Source organism: Lepidochelys kempii, chromosome 3, assembly GCF_965140265.1.
Source record: "Lepidochelys kempii isolate rLepKem1 chromosome 3, rLepKem1.hap2, whole genome shotgun sequence".
NCBI lineage: Eukaryota > Metazoa > Chordata > Testudines > Cheloniidae > Lepidochelys > Lepidochelys kempii.
This window is the reverse complement of record NC_133258.1, coordinates 58,103,899-58,119,905: the sequence shown is the minus strand read 5'-3', so window position 1 is coordinate 58,119,905 and position 16,007 is coordinate 58,103,899. Positions and strand designations below refer to the sequence as shown.

Below are 16,007 nucleotides of genomic sequence, written 5' to 3'. Positions count from 1 at the left end.
ATCCCATCTGATTGTACGCATAGGTGCTGGAACAAGGGTAGCAGAGGCTGGGGGGAGGTGCTGCACCTACCCCTCCACCCCCACCCCCCCAGCGTGAAGTGGTTTCCATTATATACAGAGTTTGGTTCAAGGGCTGTCAGCACCCCCACTATAAAAATTGTTCCAAAACCCCTGATTGCAACATATGCATCATCGCCTTTTATCTGCAGTATGAGATTCCTTCTAGATTCTCCTATTTTAGTAAGTAAAATGCCAGGGCTGAGCATATCTCTTCAGGAAGGCTATAGGTTCCATGGGGTGAAATACTGAAGCCACCAGGAATTCTGCCATTGTACTCTGGGGGGCCAGGATTTCATCCCATTGTGTTAAACGGTGAGTTAAACCAATACAGCTATTAGGAATATCTCCTTTCCCTTTTATTAGCTCATGGCTGACCTCAGTTAGTGATTTTTATATGGCTTCTGGGGGCAGCAAATCCAGCCTGCAAATCTTGCTCTGTTACTCCTTTCTGCTTCTGCGATCCCTGGGCTCTGAACTGGAAGTTTACAATTTTTAGTTCTAGTCTCACTTCTGCCACTGACTTGCTTTAATGTTCTGCACTGGTAGAGCATTTTGCAAGCATGGCATCCATATGCCTTGCAACATCCCTATAAGTGCTAAATATATTCATTTTACAGCCACAGGGAGGAGAAACTGAGGCTCAAAGAGGTTAAGTGAGTGTCTCGAGATTACAGAGCAAGTCGTCATCTAAGACTGCTGCTGTGTGTGTTGAGAACAGCACACCTTGGGATCCCAGAGAGATCCAAATGTCTGCAAGTGGACCTGCAAAAGTGGGTGTGGCAACCAGAAACATGGGTGGTCTTAGTTAAACCCACCCGCCATTTGTGTGCTGCAGCCACAACCTATACAAATCTGAAGGGAACAAATGGAGCATGTGTTCTAACTCCCTGTGTTGGTGGAACTTATGCTGTGAAGTAAAAGGTAAATGGAGAAATCCTTAATGCCTCCTGTCTTATTAGCAATGGCATCTGCGTCATCTTTGTCTATCCCACACATCACCCTGTCATGTGCCACACACTACCCACCTCACCTTCCATCCCCTTTTTCTCCTCACCTCTCCAATGGATCCATCCAAGACAAATCGGTTGGTGCTTACCAAAGAGGGCATAGTTTGCTGTAAGAGGCTGGATGAGACTCTCGGCAGTTCACTGGTTTTGGCCTAGCCGAAAGGTGGCAACCCTATAACATGAAGCGTGTAAACCAGTAACTCATTTTAAGGTGACACTGAGTTGCTCTTAAAATAAATAAATGGGAGCCATTCCCACACAAGTACTAACTTGTCTTGGCTTTTAGTTCATGTGATCTGACAAGACTACAGCTGAAGGTGGTTTGGCTCCTATATCAAGCAGTTTCACCAAATACAGGAATAAGTTAATAAGCAGTGTGAACAATTTCTTCTACAGGTATGCTGGGATCCTGCTCGGAATCACAAATTCATTTGCAACTGTCCCAGGAATGGTGGGGCCAGTCATTGCAAAAAGCCTGACTCATCATGTAAGACTATTTGTTTGTTTGTTTCACTAATAAAATTTCATATGCCCTCTTCTAATGGACATTCTCCATTCTGAGATGCTGTTTTATATAAGGATAAAACGTGATGTATATGCAAGTCTTACTCTTAAGTTGTGATAAAGCTCTATGCCCTGGATTTTATTTTGGTGGCTGTTATACTGGCAGTAAAATGTGAGATTGCATTTCAGAGAGCCACATAGGGCTTTAGGTATTTGGCTGTCAGTGGCATAGGCCTTGCCTTCACTAAGAAAAAGAAAGGTGGGTATATTTTATCACGAGTTAGCTAACACGTGAATGACTAGCGTGGTAAAATCCTAGTGTGGACAAGGCCATTATAGTTTTAACACGTTAGCAGGTAAACATTGCCTTGGTTAGTTATGGAAGAGTGATGGTGTTTGAATCCTGAATTAAAAACTTGTCAGTTAAACAAGGAAAGAACTCCTTTCAATTGTATTTATTTGTAATGTGTATCCTGGGATTTTAGTGTATATTATAAAATACTATACAGTTCCTCAGAGACTTGAATTAGATACCCAGTCTGAGACTTTTTATTCCCAGCACTACTTAGTCATAAAATGAGAAACAATCATATACAGTAAAAGCTATATCATCTGGCACTTTACCAGCCGGAAAGCTCTATAAACCGGCATTTCTGATCTTCATTGAAAGTCCGGTTTACGGTCCAGTTAGCGCAAAGCTGTAGGCTCCCAATCTGGCTTCGCGCAGCTCCCTGGAAGTGGTGACATGTCCCTGCTGCAGAGGCGTGGTTAGGTGGCTCTGCGCACTGACCTGGCTCCACAACTGTGGGGGCAGCACCTGCAGGCAGAGGCAACATGCTGAGCTGCCTAGTTGCACCTCCGCCTAGGAGTATAGGGACTTGCTGCTGCTGCTTGCAGGGAGCCGCCCGAGGTGAGCACCTCCCTGATCCAGCACCCCAAAGCCCCTCCCGCACCCCAACTCCCTTCCCAGAGCACCCTCCCACACCCAAACTCCCTCCCTCTTAGTTAACCGGAATTTTTCACTTACCAGCACCTCCCATTCCCCCAACGTGCCGGATAACAAAGCTTTTACTGTACATAACCAAAATGCTTTTCTTTTAGAATTATTGATAGAATTATTTAAGAATACTTTAGGGAGGGCAAGTGGGATGAGTGACTTTGCTAGTACAATTGGTGAATTGAGTAACCTAGTAATAAATCGCTCCAAGCGTTGCTTTGAAAAACACTGAAGTATTATTTAATGCTGTGGGTCCAAACAGATCAGCTTTGTCTGGACAGCTTAACAAAAATTCTCTTATACTGTTTAGTCTGGTGTTAATACAGTCTCGTTCAGCTACCCTTTTCCTTTCTTTACCAGTAAAGACACTTTGCAAGCTTGTTTGAATAGTCACCTGCTATTTTAAAAATGGCCTTTTAACCTTAAAACGTTTACATATATGTAAACCTCAGTATTTATTTTTATTTTTTATTTTTTTAGAAATGTATTAGCCAATGCCATTAATGCATCCTAAACTTTTTTTAGACTACAAACCTTCATCCTGGTTTCAGTGACATCCCTTCACTGCCAATAGTAAACTTCTCTGTGGGCCAAAATCAATCCAGGGCTGAAATGTTTATGTAAAACCCATGGCTGGAACAGTAATATAGTAACAGATAATCAAACTGATTACCCATAAAGCATAGGAAAGATTTGTGGTGCTCTGAAAACTGAGTAGTCCTTGCCATTAGGTTCATTCTCCATGCATTGGGTTAGCCCAAATACAATTTTGAGACAATATATTTGGACTTTCTCACTTTGTTAAATGACAAACTGGGTGGAACAGCCCTTATCACAATGTTAATTGCATGGTTTTAAAATGTATTTGACTTCTACTGCTATTTAAGTTGTCCTTTTGTATTTGTAATGCTTTTGATGTCAACGTGAAACTGCACTGTGTAGAATTTTCAATTGACAAGAAAGAGTGTCTTTTTAGCAACTTTTCATTCTAAGATATGACGCTGTAAACTCATTGCTTTTATTTTTTTTCTCTTGGCAGAATACTGTGGGAGAATGGCAGACTGTTTTCTATATTGCTGCTTCTATTAACTTATTTGGAGCAATTTTCTTTGCATTATTTGGCAGTGGAGAAGTGCAGGACTGGGCACTTAATGGCCGCCACTTGCATAGAAACTGAAGGAGTTATTGAGATATCAAGGCTATACTGAATCACTGTACTAAAGTCATGTGACCTGAAAAGTGCCTTTCATATTGATGCCCAGAAAGTTACAAAAGCTTTTCAGTTTAACCATTTTATCTGTGTACTGTTTGTACTGGAAGTCACTTGACAATGCATGTATGTTATTTCTGTAACAAGAAACTACTTAGCTCTAGTAGAATAGCCTCATGCTAAGACTTTATCAGATACTTGATCTAAAACCTAGAATTTTAAATCAGTGTGCTGGGCACCATTTTCTGCCACCTCTTAATATTTTCTGAATTAAAACGGGTAGGAAGATGTCTTCTATCATTGACAGGGCGCAGGAGAGAGAAGGGATTGTGTGTGGTGTTGGGAGGAGGAGGAATGGTATGTAATAAGGAACCTTTTTTTAATTTTTATGAAGTTAACATGCTTCTACCATTTTAATATCCAGGAACTTCCTGGTTTTCTAGAGGTTTTTATTATATTTTAATTTTTCTTTTTACCAATATTTTAATTGGTGTTATAGGGCTCTGTTTTACTACACACATTTCCAATATGTAAATGTTCCATGTTCAAGAACATGGCTTCACAATTAATACAGAGTAATTAGAGAGCAGATTAACAACAAGCAGCTTACATATGAGACAGACGCACAGAAGGAGTCTTTCTGCTCCCCCCTCAGTGGGGTAAGATATTGACATACCATACATTCAGTGTCCTATGCATCAACAAAGGAGTACGTTGCTATGGTTTGAATTCTAAGCAATGTGAAGATTGCACTAGAAACGGAATAGCTGGGTGTGTGTATTAAAATGATTTTCAATCTGGCAACCTTTTTTTTTTCTCCATGACAAAAAGCATTCAAAGCAAAGGAACTCTCAAATTCTTCTGCTAATGTTGTAAATTTGCCAGTAGAAATGTACTAAAATGAGGCCAGTGCAGAGATTAAGGATAATACTTTTTAGTTCTCTTCTATAGTTACTCTAGCCCTGTTCACAGGTTAAAAATCAGTGATATTGGGGAAAGAACCAGTGCAACTTCATTTTTGGAAGTTGCCCCAGGCGCTTGCTGTTCTGAGTCTGAGAGAATTTTGATGTTGGTACAGAATTCACACTTGGAGCATTCTTTTACTATAAATGTACACTTGGATGCTACACACCTGACTAAACCCAATTATGAGTGAAAATTGTAGTCTAGAAGGAATCGGTGATTGAAAATCAGAGGGACTCCACTTAGAGTATTCACCATGTAGAAAGGGAAAAATCCCCTTTCCAAAGATTCCTGGATTGGAGCAGGTTGGCGAAGGACACTTTGCTTTATTTTTTCCACCTACCACCAATACAAAAAAAGAAGCCTGGCCACACCTGCCTACTGGTGCTCCAGGGGAGTCTGGCTGACTTCATTTCTAGGAAATGGCTACTGCCTCTCTTTACCAGCTTTAAGAACCTTTGTGTTTTCACTTGCGTTGAAGTGTCATGTCTTACTATAGAAGTATGTTAAAGCTGTGCTGTATCATCAATTTGTTTCTACAATAAATGGTGCCAGATTCATATGGAATTTATATTTGCACATGTGACTGTTATTGGAAATGATACAATTCTAACTTTTGGGAAGTGATCCGCCAGTTAAACAGAGAATGTACCAACTGTGGGTGATGGATGGATTAGGGGATTGTGAATGGGTTTCTGAATCCCTAACCACTGCAGCAGTCTCAAATCTAGCAGAGACAGGTGAGTACTGTCTGCATGAAAAGAGGTAGCTTCGTTTTGTGTTCACAAAGCAATTGGGCTTTTTACTGGTCTCGGCAAAAATGGTGCCAAATAGTCCAAAGAATTGTTTGGACATAGACTGAACTAGCCTCTTCCCCTACCACCTCGGGACCATGCTCCAGGTCAGAGGTGCAGTAGGATGAGGAGAGGCTTGCATGGCCGCTACTTTTTTTTTTTTTTTTTAATTGACAACTGTTCTGTAGACAGAGCTTTAGATTCCAGTGTTGTCAGTCTGGCGTCTTGGTGACCACGAACATGGAATTTCCAGAAGAGAAATGGAATTAGAACATTATTTTGATTGTTTTTATCTGTGAGTTAAGACAGTAAACATTAAATAGATCCAATGTCACTGATTCTATTTGACAGGTTTCAGAATAGCAGCTGTGTTAGTCTGTGTCCGCAAAAAGAACAGGAGTACTCGTGGCACCTTAGAGACTAACAAATTTATTTGAGCATAAGCTTTTGTGCGGTAAAACCCACTTCATCGGATGCACACAGTGGAAAATACAGTAGGAAGATTTTATATACACAGAGAACATGAAACAATGCGTGTTACCATATACACAATGAGAGTGATCAGTTAAGGTGAGCTATTACCAGCAGGAGAGGAAAAAAACCTTTTGTAGTGATAATCAAGATGGGCCATTTCCCACAGTTGACAAGAATGTATGAGGAACAGTGGGGGGAATAAACATGGGGAAATAGTTTTACTTTGTGTAATGACACATCCACTCCCAGTCTTTATTCAAGTCTAATTTGATGGTGTCCAGTTTGAAAATTAATTCCAATTCAGCAGTCTCTCACTGGAGTCTGTTTTTGAAGTTTTTCTGTGGTATTATTGTGACTTTTAGGTCTGTAATCGAGTGACCAGAGAGATTGAGGTGTTCTCCGACTGGTTTTTGAATGTTATAATTCTTGATGTCTGATTTGTGTCCATTTATTCTTTTACATAGAGACTGTGCGGTTTGGCCAGTGTACATGGCAGGGGGGCATTGCTGGCACATGATGGAATATATTCTGTTTGAGTTATCCAAGCCAGACTGAGGAGTCTTGGAATTTCTGGTTTCATACCTATTTTGTTCTTTTAATCTCATGCATAATTGACACAGGTGCTCTGTGTTCCATTAATTTTGAAGTGAAAAGCTTGGCTGGAAAGCAAGGACAGAAAACTTATAGTAGGTCCTCATGTTTATTTCTAGAAAGCAGACCAAGGCTAGCTGGGGTCCTTATTCTGAAGCAATCATAACATTTGATGATAGAGTTTGATCCACAAGGCGTTAAGCACTCTGGCCCCAATCCAGCAAAGCATTGCAACATATGCTTGACTTTATTTTGTAGGTTCAAACCCATAGAATAGAAAAACTATATTAAAATGTCAAAAATAATTTAAATAATTATTGCCCTTCTGCCTCTTTACCATGCTGCTGCTCGCTCTCCCTTCTCAATTTATCTGTTTACTTGCTTCCTTGTATTGTTTCAGAATGTTTTGGGTGCCCAGCTTGATACCTTAAAGGGTCTTGATTTTTCAGAAAGTGCTGGACACCCAATCAGGCCCTGTTAAGAAGTTTCAAGTTGAACACCCAAAATTAAGAATTAGTTTTAAAAACATTGGGTTTTTTTATATTTTATATTTATATTCATTTTCTTCCTTATCCTGCGTAACTGGTTCCTTACTTCATTTTGTCAACTTATATTAAAAATAGAAGTAATGGTGTTCTATGCTTCCCTGTGTCACACCTTACTGCAGTCTTCCCCTAGTACCTAGTCACCAGGCTCTGAGCTGATCACTTTCCCAGGGGCTGAACTGTTACTGTCGAACACCCTCCCAGGCTGTAGCTCCTATTCTCAAAAGAGATTTTTTCCTTCCCATCCTGGAATAGTTTGTTTCCACCCTGTATAACTGGTAATCGAGTCTAATTGAGTCTAATTGACATCTAACTATTTTCAGAATTTGTCATGAAGGGAATAAAATGTTAAACAAGACCTGGATATTGTGACCTAAATCAGGCTACCTTTACATCTTAAATGTTCTTCCTCCATATAAACACTTCTGTACTGGAAAGGTCTACTGTCCACTACTCTATCTTTCATGTGTCTCAAAGTCACATCTCCTATAAACAGCTGGTTGGTTGGCCAAGTCCTGTTTTGGGAGCAATAGGATAAACAGAAACGAGCTGCCTTTACAAAGAGAGTTTAATAGCCAGGCTACACTTGCAAGGATATATCAATGATATACTATTTCTGCTGTACTGTGACCGTGCTGACCAATACCAAATTGATAAGTGTTAAATAAATTAGAGCATTATGCTGCCAAGAAGCCAACACTCCATCAGTACCAAGTTTAGCAACAATGAATTAAATGGTCTAGGACAGAGCCTACTCACTTGGCAAAATATTCAAGTGGCGGAAACAGCCTTCTATAATGTCTTTCCTAACGTGCAGATTAGTGATAGACATTTTTAAAACGATTCACAAGAGTCAGTATGTACTTCTCACCATCCCTGGAAACCTCCTGTCTTCTTCCCTTACCACCTCCAATATCCTGTGCTGCAGAATATCACAACTGGGCTGCTTCAGGATGCTGGTCGCTTCCATGGAGAGATTACAAAAGGGCATTTCTTTCCATGCCAGCCAGCCCATCCTTTTCCTTCCGATGTACAGCACCACTCAGAATTGTGCCTTAATGATCAAAGATCAGCTGCCCCAAAGGAAATCTTGGGAAATACTGCAAAGAGTTGTCTAAAATCCAGATAAACATTTAAGAAAGTAAAGTTGGATAACTTAAAGTCAGTCTGCATGGTAATGAACGAGCAGGTGGTCCATGAAGGTATTTAGGCAGCTTAATCCTGTTTTTAGGCACCACTGCGTGCCACAAAACTCTTGCTTGGCTGCCACCTCACCCTGTAAGTACCTAAATTCACTTGGCATCTAAGTTTTTGCAGTAAAAGTTCCCTAGGTGTGTATGTTTCAGTCTCTGGGCATTTGCACTGCTGCCAGGTGTCAGGGCACCTATCTCCCACCTAAGCTCTAGAGTGATTCATAAAGCAGGAAAGCTGGATGTTTGACTGCCTAACTTGCATGTGCAGCCTGATCTGGGAGGCATGCTCAGAGGCCAACTCTTGGATCAGGTCCCTCTGGTAAATTCACACAAAACAGCTGGGGGGCAGGAGAAGGAAGAGAACCTCCTTTGTAATCTTTAGCCTAGTGGACAGGGAATTCACCTGGGATGTGTGCCACACTCCTAACCACTAGGCTGCAGAGTCAGTCCAACTCTTTCTCTAGCTCAATTAATATGTTCAATATTAATATTCAATTAATAAAAGTGGAACAACTTCAATGTGAGAGACTGAGGGAGCCCTACCTCAGAATATCCCATAGCCTAGTGCTGAGAGCACTCACTTGAAAGATGGTCGATCCCTGTTCAAATCCCATCTCCCCGTCAGGGGGAGGGGGGGTCCTCAGACATTCTGGGTGAGTATCCTAGCCACTAAGCTAAAGATTACAAGGAGGGGCCTCCCCTACCCCTCTCAGCTCCCTGGTGGTTTTGTTCTGGGCCCTGCATGCAGGCCACTGAATGCCGATCTTTTTTGGTTCCTGGATCGCAAGCTGAGCTTGGCATCTATCTCCATCAGAGGGACGGGGCTTAACACACACACCCCCCCCGGGTCACTGTCTCCCATTCACTAATAGACCACGATCCACAAAGACAGCATGTTAAGCAGGGAGCTGCCTAAGACACCTAGTTCTCCCTATTCATTGTATAGGGTGCCTACGTGCCTAACAGACTTTGTGGGTCACAGTGATGCCCCTGTGTTGTTGTTTTTTCTAGGCGCCTAAAAGTTAGGTGTTGCCACATTGAACATCACAACACCTAAGTCCCTTTGAGGATCCCACCCACAGTGACTATCAATTCTTTCAGGTATACCTATTTAACCCACCAACAGCCTACCAGCTGCAAAGAAACTGCTGCTTTGCATCTGAATTATTTTGGCCGCCTGTTTTATTTGGATGCTCCTGTACACAGGGACCTTGTCTTTCTCTGTGTTTTGTACAGTACTGAACATGCTGTTCATTTTGAAATAATAGCCTTTAATGCCAAAGTAACCCAAATTGCTTCTAAAGGAAATATATAATCTCTCTAGACATCCCTTACCCATCACCATTCGAGTGTAGCCACCAGAACAGTAGCTGGGGAAGGAGTTTCAGAGTAACAGCCGTGTTAGTCTGTTTTTGCAAAAGGAAAAGGAGGACTCGTGGCACCTTGGAGCCTAACCAATTTATCTGAGAATAAGCTTTCGTGAGCTACAGCTCACTTCATCACGGCTGTTACTCTGAAACCTCTCTCACTATAGAATTATATTTTATTCCATAAGAGTATTTGCCTGTAAGGAAGAATGAAGATTCCTTCGTGATCCTAGTCCATCAGCAAACTAGTACATTGATATTGTAGACAGATATATGTACTTAGTACATTACATACAAACAAGCAAATAAATACGGACATAATCCACACTAAATTCAGTGCCAAGGCCCTCGGTGAGCGTTGTTTGAAGTAAACCACTTTAAGTGAGGGGCAAATGCAATCAGTTGCCTCTAAGCTGTTTTCTTCTCAGACTTCCTTCTTCTCTGGCTGTTTGATTCTTACACGATGTTAATTTTTAACTCTATGACAAATCAGACCTAGATCAATTATTGGAGTTATAATTTTTTATTTAACGGAGAAGGCTAAGTAATGTCTCGTCATTTTAGTTTTAAATTAAATCTGGGAGTACTTTGTACATAGCACCATGTAAATCAGGAAAGTTAACCTCTTCCGTGACAATCAAAACAATGTATGGTATAGTAAATAGCCTGGTGACACTAAGGCCATGTCTACACTACCACTTTATGTCAGCAAAAACTTATGTCGCCCAGGGGGTGTGAAAAAAAACCAATGCCTCTCTGAGCAATGTAAGTTTTGCGCAAGAGGCAGTGTGCACAGCATTATGTGGGTGGGAGAGCTTCTCCTGCTGACATAGCTACCGCCACTCATGGTGGTGGTTTTATGATGTCAGTGGGAGAGTTCTCTCCCAGAGTGGCTACACGAGCGATCTTATAGAGGCACCGCTGCATCAATACAGCTGTGCTGCTGTAAGCTCGCTAGTGTAGACATGGCCTAAGAAAGCAATGACGTTCCAACTTAAGTCTGCCATGCACCCATTTGCTCTTCCTTCTGTGGCTTTTTAAAGTAAAGTGTTTTGTACAGTATAAGCCTACTGAGGCTGAACACCAGCTTGTAACGTTTTACCGAGACATCTCACCAGCTGAGTAGAATTAGGCCAGCACAGGTCGAGGCTGGGAGAATTCCAAGAAAAAGCCCCCGAAAGCTGTTCACAGTGGTGCGGCGGAGGCAGCATAGACCGTCCCTTCCCCGGGCAGTCTTGTTGTTTGTGTTTGCATGGTGCCTAACACAAAGGGGCCCAGGCACTATTGCAATACAACTGGTAAACAATAACATTATTGCTACGCTAGAGCATTAGTTCAAAGAAGAATGTGATGCTCAAACTGCCATCTCTAGGGTGTGATAGAAAGCCTTCAGCCAAAGCACCCGCAGCTGTTGCAAAGTCTCCTGTGCCTTTTGTTAAGACAGGGGCATAAATGCTGCGGTATATCTGAATCGCAGATATTCTGTGGGTCTCAGATTTCCCCTGTAGCTTCAGTTGTTGTTACACGTGTCTTCACTCTTTCCCTAAAAGAAAAGGAGTACTTGTGGCACCTTAGAGACTAACCAATTTATTTTGAGCATAAGCGTTCATGAGCTACAGCTCACTTCATCGGATGCACATTCCCTGTCTCAAAGAGTTTACGGTTGTCAGTGGTGTTTTATACAACTCTAGGTACAGGACTGAAAGATGAAAAAATTAGCTCTTTACCATGTTTAAAACAATGGGTCAGATCTAATACAAACTCAGTAACCTCCTCCCTCTACCCCCCCTCCCCCCGGCTTACACTCCTACACACCTGGCTAGTTCAATCTTCAAAGGGTTGTAACTCGATACAATCAAATTTCATTGGGAGAATTAGTTTCATGGTTAATTTCAATTGTTTATCTCCAGCTATTTCAACAGAAGGGCTGCTTAAAAAAAAGTCATAAGAATTACTTTATAATGAGAAACATATTTCCCCCTTACTCTTCTGGAACTTAAAAATTGCTGAATAGTTTGCTTAAATTTTCACATAAGTGTATGCACACAAAAAATATTCACATTGGCAGTGTCCAAGCCTGGAAAACTTCAGCCTGAAATGTGAAAAATCAAGTAGGTGTGAGTTACTAAAAGCAAGGTTAATGCAAGCCTGTAACCTTAGCTTTAATGGTAGCTGCAGCTCTTATTAGATGTATGGGTGGGATTGGGCTGCTGGAATATGCCTAGCATCGGAGCTTGCTGTATCACCCCCAGAGCATCTCTGGAAATGAAGTGTGGTTTCAAAAGCCAGAATTTCCTTCCTACCCCCACCTTCCTCCACAGGATGGTGATTTGCTGCTGATTGGAACTGGGCAAAGGATACAAGTTCCGTTTTGAGAAAGGTTTTGAAATTTAGCTTAGCTCCAAATTGGAACAAAAACTAAAAATGTTTAAAATCTCGGCAAAGGAAATTTTAAAAAAATAGGTTTTGTTTTGATTTTGACTTTTTTTTTTAAGTCTGTTCTATATAATAGAAGTGACAATAAAACAATTGAGAAGTCATTCTAAAGCCCGACAAACCTTTTGTTCCAACAATGATGAAAGGGAACATTGTTGAAATTTGGGTGGGGGGGTTCCTGCCAAAATGAAATTCTGGCCCAGGCAACCCAATGTCATGAAGGATTTCAGTTTTGGTAGAACTACATTCCAATAGAATCTGGTTCCATCAAAGGTTTCAGCCAGCTCATCTGCTGATTGGCACCAGAAGCAAATCACTAACCTTCCCCTGCTGTCTCAGCTCCACTGGCCTGTGCCTGTTGGGCAGATCTAGGACTCTGCTCATTCCCCATCCCCCTCACACCCCTAGGGATTAGTCAGTGAATAGTGCCTACTTACCTCTGCAAGCCCAGCCCCAAAGTCTATGTGGGGTGTAAGGAGGAGCATGGGGGCTTATCCATCCATGTAAAGGTGTGAGGCCAAGGGACAATCCTGCTTTAAGTGATAAGCCAATGATTACTAAATGTTTCCTTTCTTGCTGTGCTACAGTTCACATCCTAAAGGACAATGGGGAAATAATTGCTGCTATGGTGAACTCTGTTTATAAACTGCGGATTTAAAAGGGAAATGAAATGAAGCACATTTGAGCACTGGTTTGAATTCCAGGCCTCATTCTGCCATTCTTACTCAAAGCTGTCTAAGCGATCCAATGGTGCTTTTTTGGTTTTGTTTTGAAAGATTAAGCAAAAACACTTCAGCTATTTCAAGTAAAGGGGACTGGGAGTTAAAAAACAACCTCCTTTTTGCATTATTTAAAATGCATGCATCTTTTTTTGAACAGTTCTAAAGGAAAAATGGCTAGGAGTAAAAACTGAAATTTGGTACAGAAAGAACTCTTCAAGTAAAATTTGGTTTTTATCTGACCATGGCCGAACCCTTTCAAAGTTACATGTGCAGTACACATTGCATAGGTTGTTTGTTTTTGTTTTTGCTTGGCTAGAAAAATACATAACATAAAAAAGAGTTACACTCACCAAAAGAAATATTTAGAGAGTAGGGCACTACTTGACATAATTAAGGTGGCCCAAATCAGCCCTTGGAGTAATGAGAAATTGGTTATTTACCAGAATCCAATTTCCTCTTGGTTTACTTCAAGTCTATGTCACTCACCACTACTGTCAGTAAGTTTTTGTACATTTAGGCCCTGATCCGCCAATGGGCAGACCCTTATGTGCACCCAGAGTCCCATTAAAGCCAGTCTAGGTCTGCCAGTCCACACAATTGAGGGTTTAGACCAAAGGTGGGCAAACTATGGCCTGCGGGACCATCCTGCCTGGCCCTTGAGCTCCAGGCCGGGGAGGCTAGCCCCCAGCCCCTCCCCAGCTGTGCCCCCCCACCCCGCAATCACACCGCCACACGGGCAGCCCTCTGGGCAGCATGGTTGGCTCCAGCCGAGTGGCGCGGCTCCCAGACGTGCTGCTCTGAGCGGCATGGTAAGGGGGCTGGATAAGGGGCAGGAGGTCCCAGGGGGCAGTCAGGGGACAGGGAGCAGGGGGCGGTTGGATAAAGGGTGGAGGTTTGGGGCGGGGGGGGCGGTTGGATAGGGTGGAAGTTCTGTGGGGGGTGGGGAGCGGTCAGGGGACGGGAAACAAGGGGGATTGGATAGGTGTGGGAGTCCAGGGGAGCCTGTCAGGGGTGTGGATGGGGTCGGGGCAGTCAGGGGACAGGGAGCAGGGAGGGTTGGATAGGGGGTAGGGTCCCGGGGGGGGGCAGTTAGGGGCAGGGATCCTGGGAGGGGACAGTCAGGGGACAAAGAGCAGGGGGTGTTGGATGGGTGGAGGGTTCTGAGAGGGGAAGCTGGGGGCAGGAAGTGGGAGGGGGCGGGGCCCAGGCTGTTTGGGGAGGCACAACCTTCCCTGCCCTGCCCTCCGTACAGTTTTGCAACCCCAATATGGCCCTCGGGCCAAAAAGTTTTCCCACCCCTGGTTTAGACTAAAAAGAGACTTTCACAGTCTGTAATTTGTTCTATAAATCCTTTGGAAATGTTCATGAAAATGAATAACTCACTGTCCGGAATATTTTTGTTAGTGTTTTTTGGCTTTTGTATCATGAAGTTTAGTTACATAATTTTTACATAATCTTTATTAATATTCCATTCATGGTTATACGAGCCTACAAAAAAACCCCTGTTTCTGTTAAAAAAACCTCTATGGGTAAAGAGTGGGAGACTAAAATATGTCAAGCAATCGCTGTCAGCTATATGATTACATAGCAGATGGGATTGCTGAATACTTCTGGTGGGGGAGCGGGGAAGTGAAGCACAGGAACTGTACAAGTGCCAGTAGAGAGTTGAAGAAATAGCAAAAAGAAAAGGAGGACTTGTGGCACCCTAGAGACTAACCAGTTTATTTGAGCATGAGCTTTCGTGAGCTACAGCTCACTTCATCGGATGCATACTATGGAAAGTGTAGAAGATCTTTTTATACACACAAAGCATGAAAAAATACCTCCTCCCCCCCCACTCTCCTGCTGGTAATAGCTTATCTAAAGTGATCACTCTCCTTACAATGTGTATGATAATCAAGTTGGGCCATTTCCAGCACAAATCCACGGTTTAACAAGAACGTCGGGGGGGGAGGGGGAGTAGGAAAAAACAAGGGGAAATAGGTTACCTTACATAATGACTTAGCCACTCCCAGTCTCTATTCAAGCCTAAGTTAATTGTATCCAATTTGCAAATGAATTCCAATTCAGCAGTTTCTCGCTGGAGTCTGGATTTGAAGTTTTTTTGTTGTAATAATGCAACTTTCATGTCTGTAATCGCGTGACCAGAGAGATTGAAGTGTTCTCCGACTGGTTTATGAATGTTTTAATTCTTGACATCTGATTTGTGTCCATTTATTCTTTTACGTAGAGACTGTCCAGTTTGACCAATGCAGAGGGGCATTGCTGGCACATGATGGCATATATCACATTGGTGGATGTGCAGGTGAACGAGCCTCTGATAGTGCGGCTGATGTTATTAGGCCCTGTGATGGTGTCCCCTGAATAGATATGTGGGCACAGTTGGCAACGGGCTTTGTTGCAAGGATAGGTTCCTGGGTTAGTAGTTCTGTTGTGTGGTGTGTGGTTGCTGGTGAGTATTTGCTTCAGGTTGTGGGGCTGTCTGTAGGCAAGGACTGGCCTGTCTCCCAAGGGGTGGGGGGAGGTATTTTTTCATGCTTTGTGTGTATAAAAAGATCTTCTACACTTTCCACAGTATGCATCCGATGAAGTGAGCTTTAGCTCACGAAAGCTTATGCTCAAATAAATTGGTTAGTCTCTAAGGTGCCACAAGTACTCCTTTTCTTTTTGCGAATACAGACTAACACGGATGTTATGAAGAAATAGCAGTAGAAAAGGGTCAAATGTAGAGAAATATTCACACAGGGGTGATGGTAACCATCAAATGTATGGAAGTCTGCAGTGCTGTTGCAGTCGTGTTGGTCCCAGGATATTAGAGAGACAAGGTGGGTGAGGTAATATCTTTTACTGGACCAACTTGTGTTGGTGAAAGAGACCAGCTTTCGAGTTTATGCTGACCTGAAGAAGAGCTCTGTGTAAGCTTGAAAGCTTGCCTCTCTCACCAACAGAAGTAGGTCCAATAAAAGTTATTACCTCACCCACCTTGCCTCTCTCAACTATGGAAGGACAGGTATGACTCAGTGGTTGCAAAGTGCTTTAAAGATCATCAGCTGTAGGTAAGTCAGTCTCTTTAGCTACTTGTGCAGCCTCCTCCCACACCTCAGAGCACTTCACAAAAAATAAGGGCATGGCTACACTGAACTG

General features: G+C 42.5%; 1 protein-coding gene across 3 annotated transcripts in view; it reads left to right on the top strand.

Moving 5' to 3' along the window:
* Positions 1–5,308, top strand: part of SLC17A5 (solute carrier family 17 member 5) — a 38,135-nt gene extending 32,827 nt beyond the window's left edge. For all 3 annotated transcript variants that reach the window (XM_073336460.1, XM_073336462.1, XM_073336463.1), the window contains exons 10-11: positions 1,464–1,554; positions 3,608–5,308. In XM_073336460.1, coding sequence (XP_073192561.1) covers positions 1,464–1,554; positions 3,608–3,745 — 229 coding nt within the window. In that variant the 3' untranslated portion in view covers positions 3,746–5,308. The remainder of the gene's footprint in view (positions 1–1,463; positions 1,555–3,607) is intronic.
* The last annotated feature ends 10,699 nt before the right edge of the window (positions 5,309–16,007 follow it).